The sequence below is a fragment of the Chaetodon auriga genome, chromosome 24, assembly GCF_051107435.1.
Source record: "Chaetodon auriga isolate fChaAug3 chromosome 24, fChaAug3.hap1, whole genome shotgun sequence".
Taxonomy (NCBI): domain Eukaryota; kingdom Metazoa; phylum Chordata; class Actinopteri; order Chaetodontiformes; family Chaetodontidae; genus Chaetodon; species Chaetodon auriga.
The window spans coordinates 3,915,430-3,931,569 of record NC_135097.1 but is presented as its reverse complement, the minus strand read 5'-3'; the positions used below and the strand labels follow the sequence as shown (position 1 = coordinate 3,931,569).

General features: G+C 44.9%; 1 protein-coding gene across 2 annotated transcripts in view; it reads left to right on the top strand.

Annotated features, from left to right (window-relative positions):
• Positions 1-6,568: 6,568 nt before the first annotated feature.
• tnfsf10l (TNF superfamily member 10, like) overlaps positions 6,569-16,140 on the top strand; it is a 50,956-nt gene continuing 41,384 nt past the window's right edge. For both annotated transcript variants that reach the window (XM_076725662.1, XM_076725660.1), the window contains exon 1: positions 6,569-7,113. In XM_076725662.1, coding sequence (XP_076581777.1) covers positions 6,865-7,113 — 249 coding nt within the window. In that variant the 5' untranslated portion in view covers positions 6,569-6,864. The remainder of the gene's footprint in view (positions 7,114-16,140) is intronic.

Here is a 16,140-nt window from a genome sequence, read left to right as displayed (position 1 = left end):
GCAGACGGGGTCACGGACACACAGTAAAGTTTGTTCTCTTACGTCTGCATGTGTGCACGGTCACATAAACAGCTCGAAAAACAAAACAAAGCATTTGTCTGTCTCTCGCTCCGCCCGGTCAGTGGGTGCACAGCAATAAGAGTGCGTGTTATCATTGGCACACACTAATAACATACACAAAGGCTCTGTTACATTTAGAATTAGGGTGTAGATTTGACATTTAGATTGAAGACCGAGGTCCAACATTTGGGTCCACATTGAAATATCCCCGAACCTATTGGATGGACTGCCGTGAAATTTCATTTAAACAGTCGTGTTCGCGAGAGGATGAATGGTATTGACTTTGGTGATCCCCCGACTTTTCCCCCGGCACCACCATGAGGTTCACATTTGAGGCTTCAAGTGAAATGTTCAAGCAACTGTTGAGAGGATCGCCATAAAATCTGATGCAGACATTTGTTGATCCCTTCACCTTCATCTAGTGCCGTCAGACTCTTTACACAATCATTTGGTGTAGAACTAATAACAGTCCTACCAGCCTCAGCTGTGTTGTTATCATGCTAACAGGCTAAACTAAGTGGATGTTCAGACCAGAATCAGCCCTGTGCCAGTGGGTGTGCTGCTTCAGGAAGTCCAGCGAATATCTGTGAATCTGAAGGCTTCTCAGATGTCAAAACACTGCAGAGATTCCACTTTACAACTTGTGCCTTCTTTTGTTGCACCAGGAATGCATGCTGTCAACCTTTTTGCTGGAGCTGCTTGTGTTGGCTGCACCACTGGAGTAGCTTTCAAATGGATGTACAGGGCTGCGACCTTCTCACAAAGCTAAAGAACGTCTGGTCAGATGATAGTGATGGTCAACGTAGCCCGCTTAACATCAGCAAGTTAGCGCTGTCATTGTAAAGCGCCACGGAGCTGCTAGCGTAGCTGTTGACTCTAAATTTCTCTCTAAATCTAAAACATTTCCGGAGCTAAATGCTGCACACCTCAGCTATTAATTTGAGCGGCAAACAGAGCACAGTCCACACACCAAGGCTTGGCTCCAGCGTGCGAGAGTCTCTCGGGTCTGATACGTTATATGTAATGGAATGCTTAGTCTGAACTTTTAACTCCCACTGCTGATCACCATTTTGTTTTCTCACCACGGGACCCTGACTTACTGACACACTCACACACAAACACAGAGTCACACACGTGCACACAGATAAGCTGCAGTGGTGGGTGGACAGCTGTGGTGTCAGAGGGGACACACACACACGCGCACACACACACACACATCTGGAGAAATACTTGTTGTGTTGTCAGGTGGTTGGCTGCCAGAAAGAGAGGACGACTGAGGGAGGAGATGGACAAGGGGGAAGGTATGATGACACCAAGAGGATGTATAGCAGCAGGGTTTCTGCATGCTGGAATGGAAATAAATAGCTGATGTACTTCGTCTATTTGTCTGCTCTCGTGGAGCGTAAACACACCTAAATTCAATTTATCCACCATTAATACGAGTGCTCATCCACCATACATCACAAAAAGAAGTACTATGGGAGGACTTAAGATATTACACCAATTATGCATCCTTTATTCTAACAAAAACAAAAAATCTGTTACACTTTGCACAAGTCATGAGTCGTTTTTGAAGGGGCTTTAAATCAACTGTGGTGAACAAAAACAACCATGAGGCACCTCTGCTTTAACGTTTTCCCGTTCTCACTTCATAAATCTGACATGAAGTTACCAGTTTATCAGCTGAAAGGCGTTTTGTGTGGAATAACAGGATAAGATCCTAAAATATGAAGTATTATGGATGGTTAAAGCCACACACAAGAGCCAGAGTGAATCAACAACAATTCTAACATAAACTCACAAATCTCAAAAACAGGCACTTCACAGTATGGTACACATTTGAATATTTAACGCAGTATTAATCTGAGTTTTTTAGCCACTTTGGGGCAGCAACCAAACTGCAAACTGTATATTTTCACCTGACAAAGTTCTTATTGTGAACTTGCTAACAAGAAGTTGGCTATCTACATTCACAGAGGACATTAACTAGAGGTGCTGCTTCTGGCCATTTGGTGATTTTGCTTTTCCTGTAGCTCTGTTTCGTACAAACAACCCAAAATATCTGGTTCTTCAGCCGCTAAATGCTCCGCAGTGTTCACCAGCTAGTCACTAGCTTTATCTGTCTGCTGTTTGGTGCCGGCCTGTTAGATAAAAGAGGGTTAATCGGGGTCCTAACAGCTGCCTGCCGGCCAAGAACAACGTCATGCGAGCTGTGGGAGTGAAACAGTAATGCTGTGGGCCAAAAAAACAAAAAACAATGAGCTGAGTTACACTAAAATGCTCCATAGAGGTAAGAGAGACGCTGGGTTTGTCATATCAGGAACCCTTTTCTAGTTCTTCTTGCACATCTTTTATCAATTATCCCCATTACAAATGTTGATTAGAGCAGCTTTAATGACTCAATTTTTTATTGCAAAACACTTGTATTGAAGGCACATTTTAATGGCATGACATTCCCTTTCATAATACTCCATTACAGGGTTTACACATTTCTTGCATTGCAGCTTTGGCAGTTTCTTCCCACACAGAGCACTGCTGCTAGCATCCATTTTTCACCTTCACTTTCAATCTTGTCTGCATCTCACTGCTGTACCAGGATCACACAGCTCGGATGTGTGGATGCATACTTTTTATGTGAACACAAAGTCCTGGGTTAAAAAAATTGGAAACAAACTGGAGCATTTGTTTCTTTGTCCAGATGAGTTCGATTAATGCCATCAGACTGCTGAAGTACTGTCGGGTCTGATTAAATTGATTTTCAGATGTCAGAGAGTGTTTTGTTGGTCTGAAGAAGCAGTGACCTTAAGGTTAAAGAGACTGCTACAGCACTGCTGCTTCAAGTGCTTTGGCTGTTTGGGAAAGCGGTGTCCTTCATTGAACTTGTACTGAAGTGCCCTTTTGTGTTAAACTGATACACATTCTGTTGTAGCATCCAGTTTGGGGAAGAGGGAGCAACTTCAGAAAAGAAACACGTGTGGTCGACTGAATGTCCTTACATAATAAAAATGCTTTTTGTAGAAAATGAAAAACAAAAATCTGGAAATGCTATTTGACCCAGGACCAACACCCATCTATCTTCAGCGTCAGTGAAGATGTCTACAAGAACATCATTTGAAGGCTGCTGAGTGTACCTATCAGTCTACTTTATGAGGGTACCATTAGCTACTGGCTTTAAGGTAATAAATCTGAGTGAGGTGGGATCAGGCTCAACCCTCTTTTTAACATTGTTAAAGGAATGAGGCGCCAGAGGCTGGGCTGTATTTTTCTACCCAGGTCACTGATAGCTAAGAAGAATGATTCAGTGTTGTAACCCTGAAGAGTGATTACACAAAGTCACTCAGAGATTTGGAAATGTGCAGCAAAAGTGTCGTCATCTAAAGCGTGTTGAAAATGCTTCAGTTTGTGCCTCTCGTGTTTTACCATTGCAATGAAATCACAGAGCGAAGCTTCGGGTTTTCTGAAAGATACACGACCGTCAACCTCTGAAAAACCCAGAGGGTCATTTAAAAACATTCACTGCTGCTCTGAACACATTTACAGTTAATCCAGCTGTACTCAGACTCAGTGGTGCTTTGAGCTAAATGCTAAAGTCTCCATGCTAACGTATTCACAATGATGACATCTACTCAATCACCATCTTAATTTAGCATGCTAACATTTGCTGATTGGCTCTAAACTTTAGCGCTTTTGCAGGTAGTTGGTCATAAAAGGACTGGACAAATTGAAAATTTTGATCTGATGATGACGTTAGTGAGGAGTCAAGGGATCACCAACGTTAGTACAATTCATCCTCCTTTGAACATGAATGCCTGCACCAAATTTTATGCCAATGCATCTAATAACTGTTGTTAAACAGCCAGCTCATGGTGGCACTGCAGCGTCCAGTCAGGGATCTCAAATTCTCCAGAATTCATCCCCTGAGCACCAAGAATATCTGCACCACATTTCATCCAGAAGATGACGAGATGTTTTTCGGAAAAATGAAAATGTACTACTGACTACTGAAGCCAGTGATGAATGTTTGAACAAAATTTCACGGCAATCCATCAAACAGTTGTTAGTCACGGACCAAAGTGGTGGACCGACTGATCAGCTGCTTCTTTGTAAATCTCCCTGGGATACGTGTACATGCAAGTGTTTAACTTAAAGCACCAGTGCAGGCGATAAGTATCATCCTTTTTCAAACTTTGTCAGAGATTTGGTTGTTTCAGGAGTCAAATTTAAGACGCTGCAGTGTCGAAGTATCATCCAGACAAAGACACCTTCCATTACTGTGACAGAATTCTCCCTAAAGGGGTCAACTTCAAACCCCAAACAAGGTCAAGATGTCCAGATGTGGAAAGCGTTTGAATCTTCTTTCATCATCTTTTTTGAAATATTTCTTTCAGCCCACATTTTTCCCATCACACCTGCAGACCACCGCACCGCCTTCCTACCCACCAAGATCTGTACAAAAAGTATGGGCATGTCAAGTCCCAGTGAGTGGAACAGATGGCTTTCACATCTGGTGCAGGACCCTGGTGGATTGCGCTGGAATTTACTTGAGGAGAACTTGACTTGGGACCATTTTTCTAGACACCACCTGGATTCAACAACAGCGTTCATGGCTTACAACAACGTTTTCAGATTCTCAGAGCAAGTGGGCTCAAGATCAGAAAAAGCACTCAGATCAGGATGCCAAGAGCTTTTATACCAGAAAAGTGTCACTTATGCTAAACAGCACAAACTGAAAAGAAAAGCATGGCGGGAAAGCGTCTGAGGGAGCATCCAGGAGCTCAACTCGATTTTCTCACGGTGTCAGTCTTGACTTGGTTTCAACCCCCCTCTGAGTCTGGTCCGTTTTAACCGAAGTCTGAACGGGGGAGAAGTCCTCTGATGGCCCATAGCTGTTGGACTGGCAGCGGCCCAAGCTCGTCTGCCTCCCATCCTCGAAAAACAGCTCTGACTGTTGGGCACACTCAGACCACTTTCCAGCTGTTTGTGGTGATGGAAAGGAAACAAAGGAAAAGCTGTTGTTTAGAGCAACGGTCCCCACGTGGATGTTTTTAATAATGCTTCACCACATTAAAAACAGTCCCTGATATTTACTTTGACTATTATACGCTACCTTTTCCTGTTCTGGAGCTTTTCAGGTGCTCAGCACTTAGAAAATTAGTCACTACTGAGTCTGAGCTGACCAACACAACCAAAATCAGACTAAACACCACCCGGATAAAGGCTAAACAGACCCGTTTTGGCTGCCGGTGGAAGGAGGAAATCCATCATCGTGAATATTTATCTGTAAATCTGTAGAGCAGCGGTGGAATTTTATTCTGAGTGAAGTGATTGGGAATGGATACAATATAATACAGTACAATGTTTGGGAAACACTGTGTCTGACCGGGCAGTTATGAGATAAATCACTACTCTGGGTCCAAAGCCGATTCTCTGCTTGAAATTGATTTAATATAGGATGGAGGCTTTACAGACAGTGATGAAATCTCCATGTTGGATTCATCTCCGCATGAGGTCTTATCTCATCTACTAACAATGAAGCTTTGTGATGTTTTTGGAAACTGAAGATCAAATATTTAACTGTCGTTACACTTGTTAACAGAGATAAACTGCAGGGCATTAGGCAAATATTTGCTCTCAAACAGTGTAAAGCTGTGAAATCGACCACAGGCAGCGGCTCCGAGAACAAAAAGATTATCTGCTTTGATTTCTTATTATTCCAAAATAAGCTGTGTTTAAAATTGTTATTGCCTGTGATTATGAATAATTTATAGAAAACATAAAGAAACTGACTGTTTCATCCATTTCCCAAAGAGAAGAAAACTAACAAATATTCATATTTAAGAAACTAGAAGAAGTGATTTTGTCCGTTTTGCTTAAAAAATGAATCGCATTAATTGTTCAATCCACTCCATGAACTAAGTCAAACAAAGAGAGAGCGCCCTCTGCCAGCTCGTCCTGAGACTGGCGCTCCGGGCAAGAAGCAGCCAGGACAGAGCAGAACTGCCCCTGAAGAACCAAAAGATCATGAATTAAAGGAGAAAGAAAGACTGAGTCTTCAACAGAGAGGACGGAAACGCATCAAACGCAGATTTTAAGTGGCCACTGTCTGACGATAGAAAGAGAGTTTAACATTTACATTTGCAAATTTTAAAGATATGTAAAAATATATATATATATATATATATATATATATATATATATATATATATATATATATATATATATATATAAATCAGATGCAAACTATACCTATGAGGCAGTGTCTGAGGGGATGTGGATTAATGGAGAGACATGCTGCACTTTGAAAACAGTGTGCTGTTGCGTTCTTGTTATTTTCCGTTTGCCGATGTTTGGAATGAGAGTCCCATGCTTAGAAAGCGTCGTAGAAACAGAGAGAGAGAGAGAGAGAGAGAGAGAGAGAGAGAGAGAGAGACATTCTTCCACAGCTCCAGGGTGATGAAGAGGTTAAGCCAGCCCTCTCTGCTGCTCTCTCCTGGTTGCACTTTATCAGTCCAGCGCTGCCACCTCCTGCAGCTCCAATCCCACTTTTACGCAGCAGCGGATCGCCGAACCGACATGGACAGATCCAAACTTTGACTCAAAGCTCTTCCTTCTCTTCTCCTGCCCGCTGCCTCTGCAGATCCCCCTTCTCACCCTCTTCCCCCCTTTGCTCCTTCCTCCCGCTGAGCTCCGAGTGAAAAGCTCTGTTGGCGGCGGACGCATGGAGATCTAATTTTGCTCCAACTTTCGCGCAGGTCTGTGGAGGCTGTTGTTGGGCCGCTCTTGTTTTGCCGTCCCCTTGGTTTTATGGTCTGCTCATGCGTCGGGAATGCCATGGCCACTCCGAGCGCACAGCAGCAGCACCAGGATTATTTCAGATCGGTGAGCAGCGAGTCCACCACCTACATGATGGTCCCAGCCGGCGGGCCGAGCGGGACGAGGCGCCGGGAAGCGCCGTCCAAGATGTGGGTGGCGATGGTGGTGATAGTGGTGGTGGTGCTGCAGATTGCCTCCACCACGGGGCTCTTTCTCTACCTGAACATGTCCATATCGCAGGTAAGAGCTGTTTTCACTCGCTTTCACTGTTAAAAAGCTGCACTTTGGGGCTCTTTGTGGGAGATTTGTCAGTGAGCTAAAGTCGCTCTTACGCACAGAACTGCGAAGAGACACATGAGCGTGAGTTTAAACTTAGACTTCAGTGTCAGATATAGTTTTACTGCTTCAGTGAAGTTTGAAAAACACTGAGAAAGAGCAACATTTGTGCACACATGAGGCTACAGTGTATCTGCTGGAATACCACACAGATGCCATAAACAGTGAGTTCATATAAACACGCTGTTTGGAAGCACAGTTGAAAGGTTTTGTAGAAATGTTTTTGCTTTGGAAGAAATGCAGTGAAACTTTGGTTTTGGGTGGTAATTCATTCTGGAGACTTTGGGAAACTTCGCCCCCGCCGCTGACTTGTCAGGCGTTTGGAAAACAGCCTCCGCCTGACTGAACTTGTTTAACAACGCGATCCGAAATTTACGAGCAATCGAGGCCGAGGGAAGAGGCTGACTGTCTGTCCGGCAGTGATTATCGAAGTAAACGGCTTCAATTGTGCGCCTGAAGGAACACACTGGAGCCATTTAGGGTGCTCAGAAAGTCAGATTGCTTTTAAGCGAGTAGCAGATGTGTGCAGAGGTGAACCGTGCGGGTCAGTGATGGAGGTGGGCTATTTATTCAAGTCACTCTCATCTCCTGAAGCCGATGCCATTGTTGGTGCAAAGTCAGTGAAAGTGACAAGGCTTATCTGTGTAGCTGCTTATGATCCTGCTGCAGTGAGACACGGACTAGAGTCACCAGCTGACTGATTTCTTTCCTCATCTGGCTCATTAGTGTGCAGCGAAGGGAGGCGGAAAATATGAATTTATCAGCCAGGAAGCTCATGTTGTTAGTGCAGCAGCAGAGGTCCACTGTTTCATCTGATTTATGGATTTCATGCCAAGGGAAAGGAATCTGCCTGCCTGCCTGCCGTGATACCGTGGAGCAGGTCGCACATGAGGCCCACAGAGAGAGCTGATACAAACGGTTTCATGGGAGGTGGACACTGTATGCTGGCTTTCTGAAACTCTGCAGGGGTGAAAATGGAAGCGTGTATGATGTATGAATCCCAGCGAGGGTCCAGTTTAGGCTTAAATGCCCCTCCGTCAGAGAGAGGAAGCTGCACATTTCCACACGAGAAGTAAGGAGCTGGAAACACGTCACGCTTTCCCCTCGGCGGTGGGAGCTCGACCTGAGGCGATGAGTTCCGCAGGTGTGCGCTGCTGAGGAGGAACCTGCAGCAGCCCTGCAGATCATTTACCGACAGCCAGAGCATCTCTCTGACACGCTTTCCTGGGCTGTGAAACAGGTTGAACAAACTTTCTGCAGTGTGACAGGATCAAATCTGGGACGTTAGGCGACATTTTTGAGGGACCAGAGTGCACAGATAGAGGATGAAAACTCAGCCTTCTGCAGGGTCGCTGTTAACTCAGCCTCCACAGGTTGTCCCAGAGGATCGTGTATGTTTTTGCGTCAGGAGTCCGTTTACTTTCTCGTGTTTTTGTACAAATTTTTACTCAACATCTGATCTTCTTGGTTTATGGTCACGAGAGGATCAGAAAACAAAGACATACATATCAGTTTGTCTGGGCCTGCTTTCAATCGACTTACTGGCTTGAAAGCAACAATCCTATATGAGCAGAGTGAGAGCAGACATGTTTTCATATACTTTAGTGATTAGATAACGCATGAATACATATACATGCCCGGGTCCGCTTCAGTCCTCCGAGACGTCGGAGGTGGGAGGAAGCCGTGTGAGGAATAGTTTAGAGATGACACTGGACAGAGACAAAATGAAAAACACGGAGCTATGCATCTCGCATGCGGGGAATCCCCCGGTTCTCATGTGAAGGCCAGCTATTTTTAATCTGGAAACAGGCCCGTCTTTGAATGGCAGTGCAGCTACACCCCAGTGCCAGCATGGTTAAGACAAAAGAGGGCCGGGAACAATGACGAGCGCACAATGAGGAACGCTCCGCCGCTGCCTCGCCGCTGCTGCATTCACTGACCAGCAGATACAGACGTGTAAACACCGAAGCTCCGAGCCTCGTGGGTGCATGGACGCCGCTGATATTGTGCCCATTGTTGCTGGATGACGGTTATTCACACTGAAACATAAATATACAGCGTCTCAGAGGCAGAACTGAATCCATGAGTCACGTCTGATAATAAGAATCTAGCTGAGGCTAATGATTAAAAAGATCGATAAGAACAAGAATAGAAAAATAATAGTTTGAGTCATTTTTTTCAAGTAAAAATGTAAAACGGTCTCCAGGTTTTTCTTCTCAGTTGCTGCTTTTCTCATTTTATATGATAACAAACTGAATATCTTCGGGTTTTGGAGCATCTGAAGACACTGAAGAAGTTGTGTATTTTTTCTGATATTTTATGGACCGATCAAATAAATACTCAGCAGATTAACTGACAATGAAATGAATCATTAACAGTGGTTTCTTTCTTCTGCTCACCTCAAAAACTGCAGATTTATTCATGTTTTCATCAGGCAGCAAAGTGACCAATAATGTTGTTTTTTCCAAGGGATTCTTTGGTGCCTTTGCAGTCAAGAAGTTAGTCAAAATTCTCCAAATACACGTAGAAATCAAGAAAAGTCTCTTCCCATTTGACCCTATTTGAAGTTTTGCTTGTTTGTTGTTTAAATAATTGTTTTTTCTCCTCAGTGGGTGAAAACAAAGCGTTTAATTTAAGAGCACTGATCTTTAATAAGCTGTATCCATCGTTCACTGGCCATTGAATGTACATCGTACAAGCTTAACACTCCATCAGAAATGCTCTCCATACATGAAACAGCTTTGATGAAGTACATGGAACATCCTTTCATCTATTTCTAAACATGTCCTCTTTACATCTGATGTTTTTTTTCTTCATCTCTACGGATGAAAAACTGGACGGATGAATCTATATTAGCCATGTTTCAGCTTCAGCTCCACTGAGTTTACGCCGCGTCTTGTGTCAGTATTAAAACCTAATAAATTCCACATGTTTTATGACTTCCTTGATCTGGGTCGCATGGACTCCAGATGTGGAACAGTTACAGTACTTTAGCGTATAGAAAACGTTAGTACGTGTAAGCCTCTGATGTGTCGGTGGGTGGCGGGTGTACGCTCACGCGTTTGCGTGGCCGTCAGAAATTTTAGGTTCTCATGGCGTTTATGTCGATTAGTGTGAAATTTGGGGGGTTTTGAGTGTTATCTGTGTGTGTGATTGACATTCCATTCCTTCCACTTCACCGGTCACTTTATTATTGTTTGGGTTCACTGATAGGCTCTGACTCACCCTTGCAACAATACACTGTATGTGTGTGTGTGCATGCATGGGCCTTTGTGTGTCTGTGTGTGTGTGTGGTCTGACTCACAGAAGAAGTCTGAGCTTCAAGTGGGTGCGTAGGGTCTGTGTAGATTGTGTGGTCTGCTCAGCCCCCCGACAAACCGTCCGTTTTCCGTCCGTTCTGTGTGTGTTTGTGTGATTTAAGTGTGTGTTTTTACGTGTGTGATCTTATGCTTTTATCCATGTGATGACAAGATGACCCTCAGGCACAGAAAGATGAAGAAACTCCAGCAAAATATTGACATTTTTTTCTGGTCCATGAAGAAACCCACAGGAGTGACTTTAGGTTTCCAGTTTGGGTTTCCAGTCGGGTTTGATTAGGTGTCAGCGTTTGGCTGCAGTCGGCTGAAGTTACAAGACTTTGAAGTAGATAAGAGGATCAGGGCCATATTAGAGGACCGCAGTGCTTTGACAGCCGTGTAATTCAGTTTGAAATTCACAGTCAACAGGCCTGAGCTCACATGGAGAACTCCTGCTGGTTCCAGTGGAAGCTGCTATGTTTGAAAGTGACCTGCCCGGTTTGGTGTTGTTGTCAGCTCGTTGGGCAAACGTGGGTTCAGCGCAGGGAACGGAGGTCACCGTCAGGAATGGACGGCTGCGTCCGCCGCAGCCTCTCCAGACGCCACGGCTGGTGTGTTAAACAAACGGATGGCAGACCGGGGTCACCGTGTCTAGTCGTCTGCACGCCTTGCGACCGCACAGTTCGATCCCGGCCGGGCGCCGCTGTTGCACGTCACCCCCGTCGCGGTGGTAAGGTCGGGTCTCAGGAACGAGCGGCGCTTTAGCTGAGTGGAAGTGAGCCACGAGCAACTGGCCGCACCTGCTCAAGGCGCCCTGAGCTAAAACTAGAATAACGACTCCGCCGAGCAGCCAGTTGACTTTACATCCGTGTCTGTTCAGACTCAGACAGCATGTGAAGTGAAGACTTTGAAGGAATTTAATAAAAGCGTATTAAAGAGATTGAAGTTCTCACTATACTGACATGTTGAATCCAGTGAATAATGTGCAGCCAGAAACATGCTGTCTTCACTTAGAGACTGTTTTTCCAGAGGGGCATCAGTGGAACCAATCAGCTCGTGACGGACTACATTGACTCAAATACAGATGCCTGAGCGTGGACGCCTCACACACATGTTCAACCTGCAGCACGGAAAACAGAAAACAGTCGGTTTCTGACCAATTCAGTATCTGACCAAATGTGAAGTATGATCACAGTCTGCCCTGCTGTTCCAGAGTCATGCTGCTGAACAATAAAATATTATGACTGAGCGGCTGCAGGCGGCTGATACCTGAATCATTCACACACACAGCCGTTTCTCAGTCCAGCCTCCCTGTGTGGCCTCAGCTGCCGCCGCCAAGATATCTGTGGCGCGACCGCCTATAGCGCGCTATAGAGCGGTATAGGCCAGTTGCTCCACTACTACTGTGCATAAATCTGCTGTATATTTACCCTGGAGTTTCACACCGGATCAAGTTTTATGGGTGAAGGTCAAAGTTGAAGTTAGAGAATCAATGGATGCCCTAACAAGAAATGTGTGATTGATGTGTGTTGGGGGGACTCATGCAACACATGTGCATCACAGGGGGTTTGGTGTCATTGGGTGGGCAAGCGTGGACCAGAGTGTGTGTGTGTGTGTGTGTGTGTGTGTGTGTGTGTGTGTGTGTGAGATGGAGAGATTCTGCACACACAAACAAGAACACACAGACGATGCTCATCATCAGTAATCGATTTGGAGTCAGGCTCCTCGCTGCAGATCTTTAGATTTAATTCAGAGCAGCTAATGGAAACCTCCTGCAGCGCACTCTGCTGCCAAAACACACAACTTTCCCTTTCCGTCTCTCCATCACACCTTCCTCTCGCTCTCTCTTCCCTTTGTTCACCCCCCCCCCCCCCGCAGTCTCTGTGTTATGGTTCACGTCCACGTCGGAGCATCGAGTTACAGTCGCTCTTAGGGCTCGAGGGGGACGACGAATATTTCAGGAGTGACACCAGCAGTTTGTTTTTTTTTTTTTTTATGAGTGAGGGGATTTAGGAGTGAGTCTTGGCCCGTGTGTGGCTCTGTGCATCCAAACAGGCCTTGGGCACGTCTCCAAAGTTACGTAAGGTGTTTATATGGGTGGATCACGCAAAGAAGAACAAGAGAGAAAACAAGAGCTTTACATGTGCATATAAACATATGACTAATGGAGCAAAGGGAAGGATAAGATTGATTTTTGTCTTTTTTGGCCAAAGTGACGTCGTTTGTTGAAAACAGACTTAAGCCCTTTTTCGGTCAAGAATTATCTGTTGCTCTTGGTGAGATGCCGCGGTCGTACATGACACGCATCGCTTTTAAACCAATAAAAACAGACTTCCTGATCCGACTTCCTGTTTAAAAGAAAAGCTCCCCTTCACTGGCTGTAGGCTTTGATGGCCGGCTGACGTTCGCAGAAGTACTCGCACACCGTGTTTTCATGGCCAGGTCGTTTGGACGGGGATGAAAAGGAAGGCAGGGATCACAGGAGCGAGGGAGGGAAGAGGAGAGAGTCGGCATGAGAGCTGAGAGAGACGAAGGTGAAGGGGGGACGACAGGAGGAGACGATGATGATGATTATACACGGACATGAAAGAGGCTTTAGTATCACCACGTGTCACGTTCCATTTTGAGGAGGTGAAATCTGTATTTCCAATTGAGGGGATGGTTTAGCTGCAGGCATCCCGGCTCGGGACGAGATTTGAAGGGAGCAAGCAGATACAGAACAAAGAGCTTTCAGGGGAAAGTCAAGAATTTAAGAAGTTTAAGTTTAGTTTTCAACAAAAAGTCCATGCTAAGCTAAGCTAACTGGCGGCTAACGAATAGACATGCAATTGGCATCAGTCTGCTCTCCACAGTCAGTCAAATAAGCGTATTTCCCAAAATGAATTATTATTTTTTTTACTTACTAGCAAAAGCAATTTTAAATGCAGCTGCACACAACACTCAAATGCATCATCACAGAGATCTCAGGCATTCAGGAGTAAACAAAAACCTACAGTTTCCATGGAAAACATACATCTAAGTGTGCTGTAAAAATCAGGTGCCAGGTTCTGTTCTGTGGGTTTTGTGTGTTTGAGCCTCATTTAGCAGCGTTGGCTCAATCCTTCCTTTTTATTTTTCCTCAAAGAGGCACCGTGAAGGCATCTTTAAAGGCTTCACTTGGCTTCAGCTGACGTAAAGGCCCCCGGAGGCCGAGACTTCTATCAGAACAAACGAGCGACCGAACAATAGTGGCTCAGTTGTTATCAAACATGTCATGTTCCCTCACCGCAAACTGCGAAGAAGTGTCTCAAATGTAACATTAATCACTGGAAACAGGAAGCAGCGAAGCTTACGGAGATGAAAGACGGAGAGGGGAGGCGACAGCCGATTGGTGCGTTCACAGAGCAGAGGAGAGGAGCGTGCTGCCATCCTTTGTGTCTCCTGATAGTGCAGATATACGTAGCCACCACACACAGACACACACACGTCCATGCTTTAACAGCCTGACACGTGAAAACAGGATATTTACGTTCCCACGTTGGAATGCTCATTAGGATGTGGCCACAGCTGTGAGTGTGTGTGTGCGGGCCTACAGCTGGTGCTGTGTGTTATCACTTTGTTTGCTCAGTCAACAAGGCTGATAAACGCTGCTTACATGATCTGAGTGGACTGACGCTCCTAATAAACTTCTGCTAACCGATAGCAATGCAGCGTTTTCACATCTTTACGGCGCGCTGACTGCAGAGTCAGCTCAAATTCTCTTTTTTAACGATTCATATCTCCAACTGATAAGACACGGTGGTAATTTAACGTACTGTGTATCCGCAGTTTACTGTCAGAGAAATCTTTCTGAAGATACTGTTTTACTGGTAAGACAATTATGCAAATCGGCTCAGTGTTTCATTTCTGGAGAGAAAGTTCAGGTTCAGATGTGAAGAAGTGACATAACAGTTACTGACTGACAGACTGACGTGACGATGAGGAAGTGAAGCAAACAAAATAAAAAAGACAGTTGCGTGAGCCTGAGCGGTGATTTCCACCTGAACAGGCGTGGCTCAGACTTCATCAGCCAAGACGTTTGGTTTGATTTAACACTCTCAGTCTGACGCAAACAGAGACTCTACCGATCGTAGACTTGCACTTTCAAAACCTCCTTTTCAGTCGAGCATTTTCCTGGATGAAGGCAGTCTGTGTGGTTGCGTGTTTGCATCTTTATGTGCATCCATGTGCAGGTATGCATGGAGCTCTTTGCTTATGAGCGTGTTCTTGAGATGCTGTAAAATCTGAATTGAATCGTCCTGACGCTGACGTACCTCCCGAGAGTCAGAAACGACCCTGATCTCGTGTTTAAGCACCTGAAACTGAGCGCGTTGGCTCAGGATAAGAGACGGCTTTGTTTTTTTACCATGTGTTTGTAAGATGACGCAGACTTTGCAGAGTAGTGGAGCCAGTGCTGGAGCTTTTAGTCCTATATAGGCTCCGAAAACCAAAAACAATGCTTGCTCCAGAAACTATTTTACAGTTACTAGGAAACAGATGTGTATAAAAATTGGACAGTTGAAGTTCACCTCCCTGCTGAACCAAACGTCCGTCCCTCTCGTCCATCATTCATCGCTCATTTCCGATCTCCACTGCCAGGGCCCCATATGGGTCCCATCATATGGAATCCGAATCGCTGCCATACTTTTTATACATGTATCATATCAAAAGACAGGCGGAAAAGAAGCGGTTTCCCCTTTTGGAACGCCATTAATCGAGCTGCAGCTAAAGCTCGACTTTGAGGGGGGACAGAAGAAGGAGAAGGGGAAAAATACGGAGAATCGGTTTTCACAGTTTTCCAAAGGTGGTCATAACGGGCTTTTCAGGGGGTTTTGATGGCTGAAAGCAGCGTAAATGCTTTTCCAGTGAAGTCACCGATAGCAGATACTGTTTCCAGTGTCTTTGAATGGGAACATTTTCTTGCCAAAACAGTTTTTAATCTATTTAATCTTTAGTCTTTTCAATAGAATATTGAAACCGCCTTGAAAACATCATTACTCTAAAACTCTGCACCAAAATCCATTGAAATTCCTTCAGATTTAGCAGCTCTGAGGAAACGGACACACATCTATTCAACAATAGAGAAAGAACTACACACGCACTTCCCACACATCCTGTCAAACCTGACAAATTCCCTGAATTCTTCTCCCATGTCGCCAATGGAGCTGAAATGATTAGTCAATTAACTGGTCAATTGACGAGCAAGTAACAACTATTTTGATATCAATACCCCGAGCAAAAAGACATATTATGGTTAGCTGTTAAAAATATCCAGACTTCAATGTTATCATACGCTGCTGTGTGTGTGTGCGTGCATTTGTGTGTGCTTTACCTGATTAGCCTGCGGTTGATTGGATGGAAAGTTCTCAGCTGGTCTGATGATCTAACAGCGGGCAGACATCGCCGTCCTGGCACGGGAAGGAGGGCTTGTTAGTGTCAGCCGAAAAGTCTGTCTGCTCCAACACACACAGTCCTGTTCTCTGTCTGCTATCAGCGTTTTCACTCTGAGCCCAGTAACAAGACCCTCCTGTCCCCCTGTCAGCCCTCATTTCTGTACCAATTAAACAACCAGTGCATTTAACTGAAGTCTGATCTCTCCCAAATGACCTTTTCTATC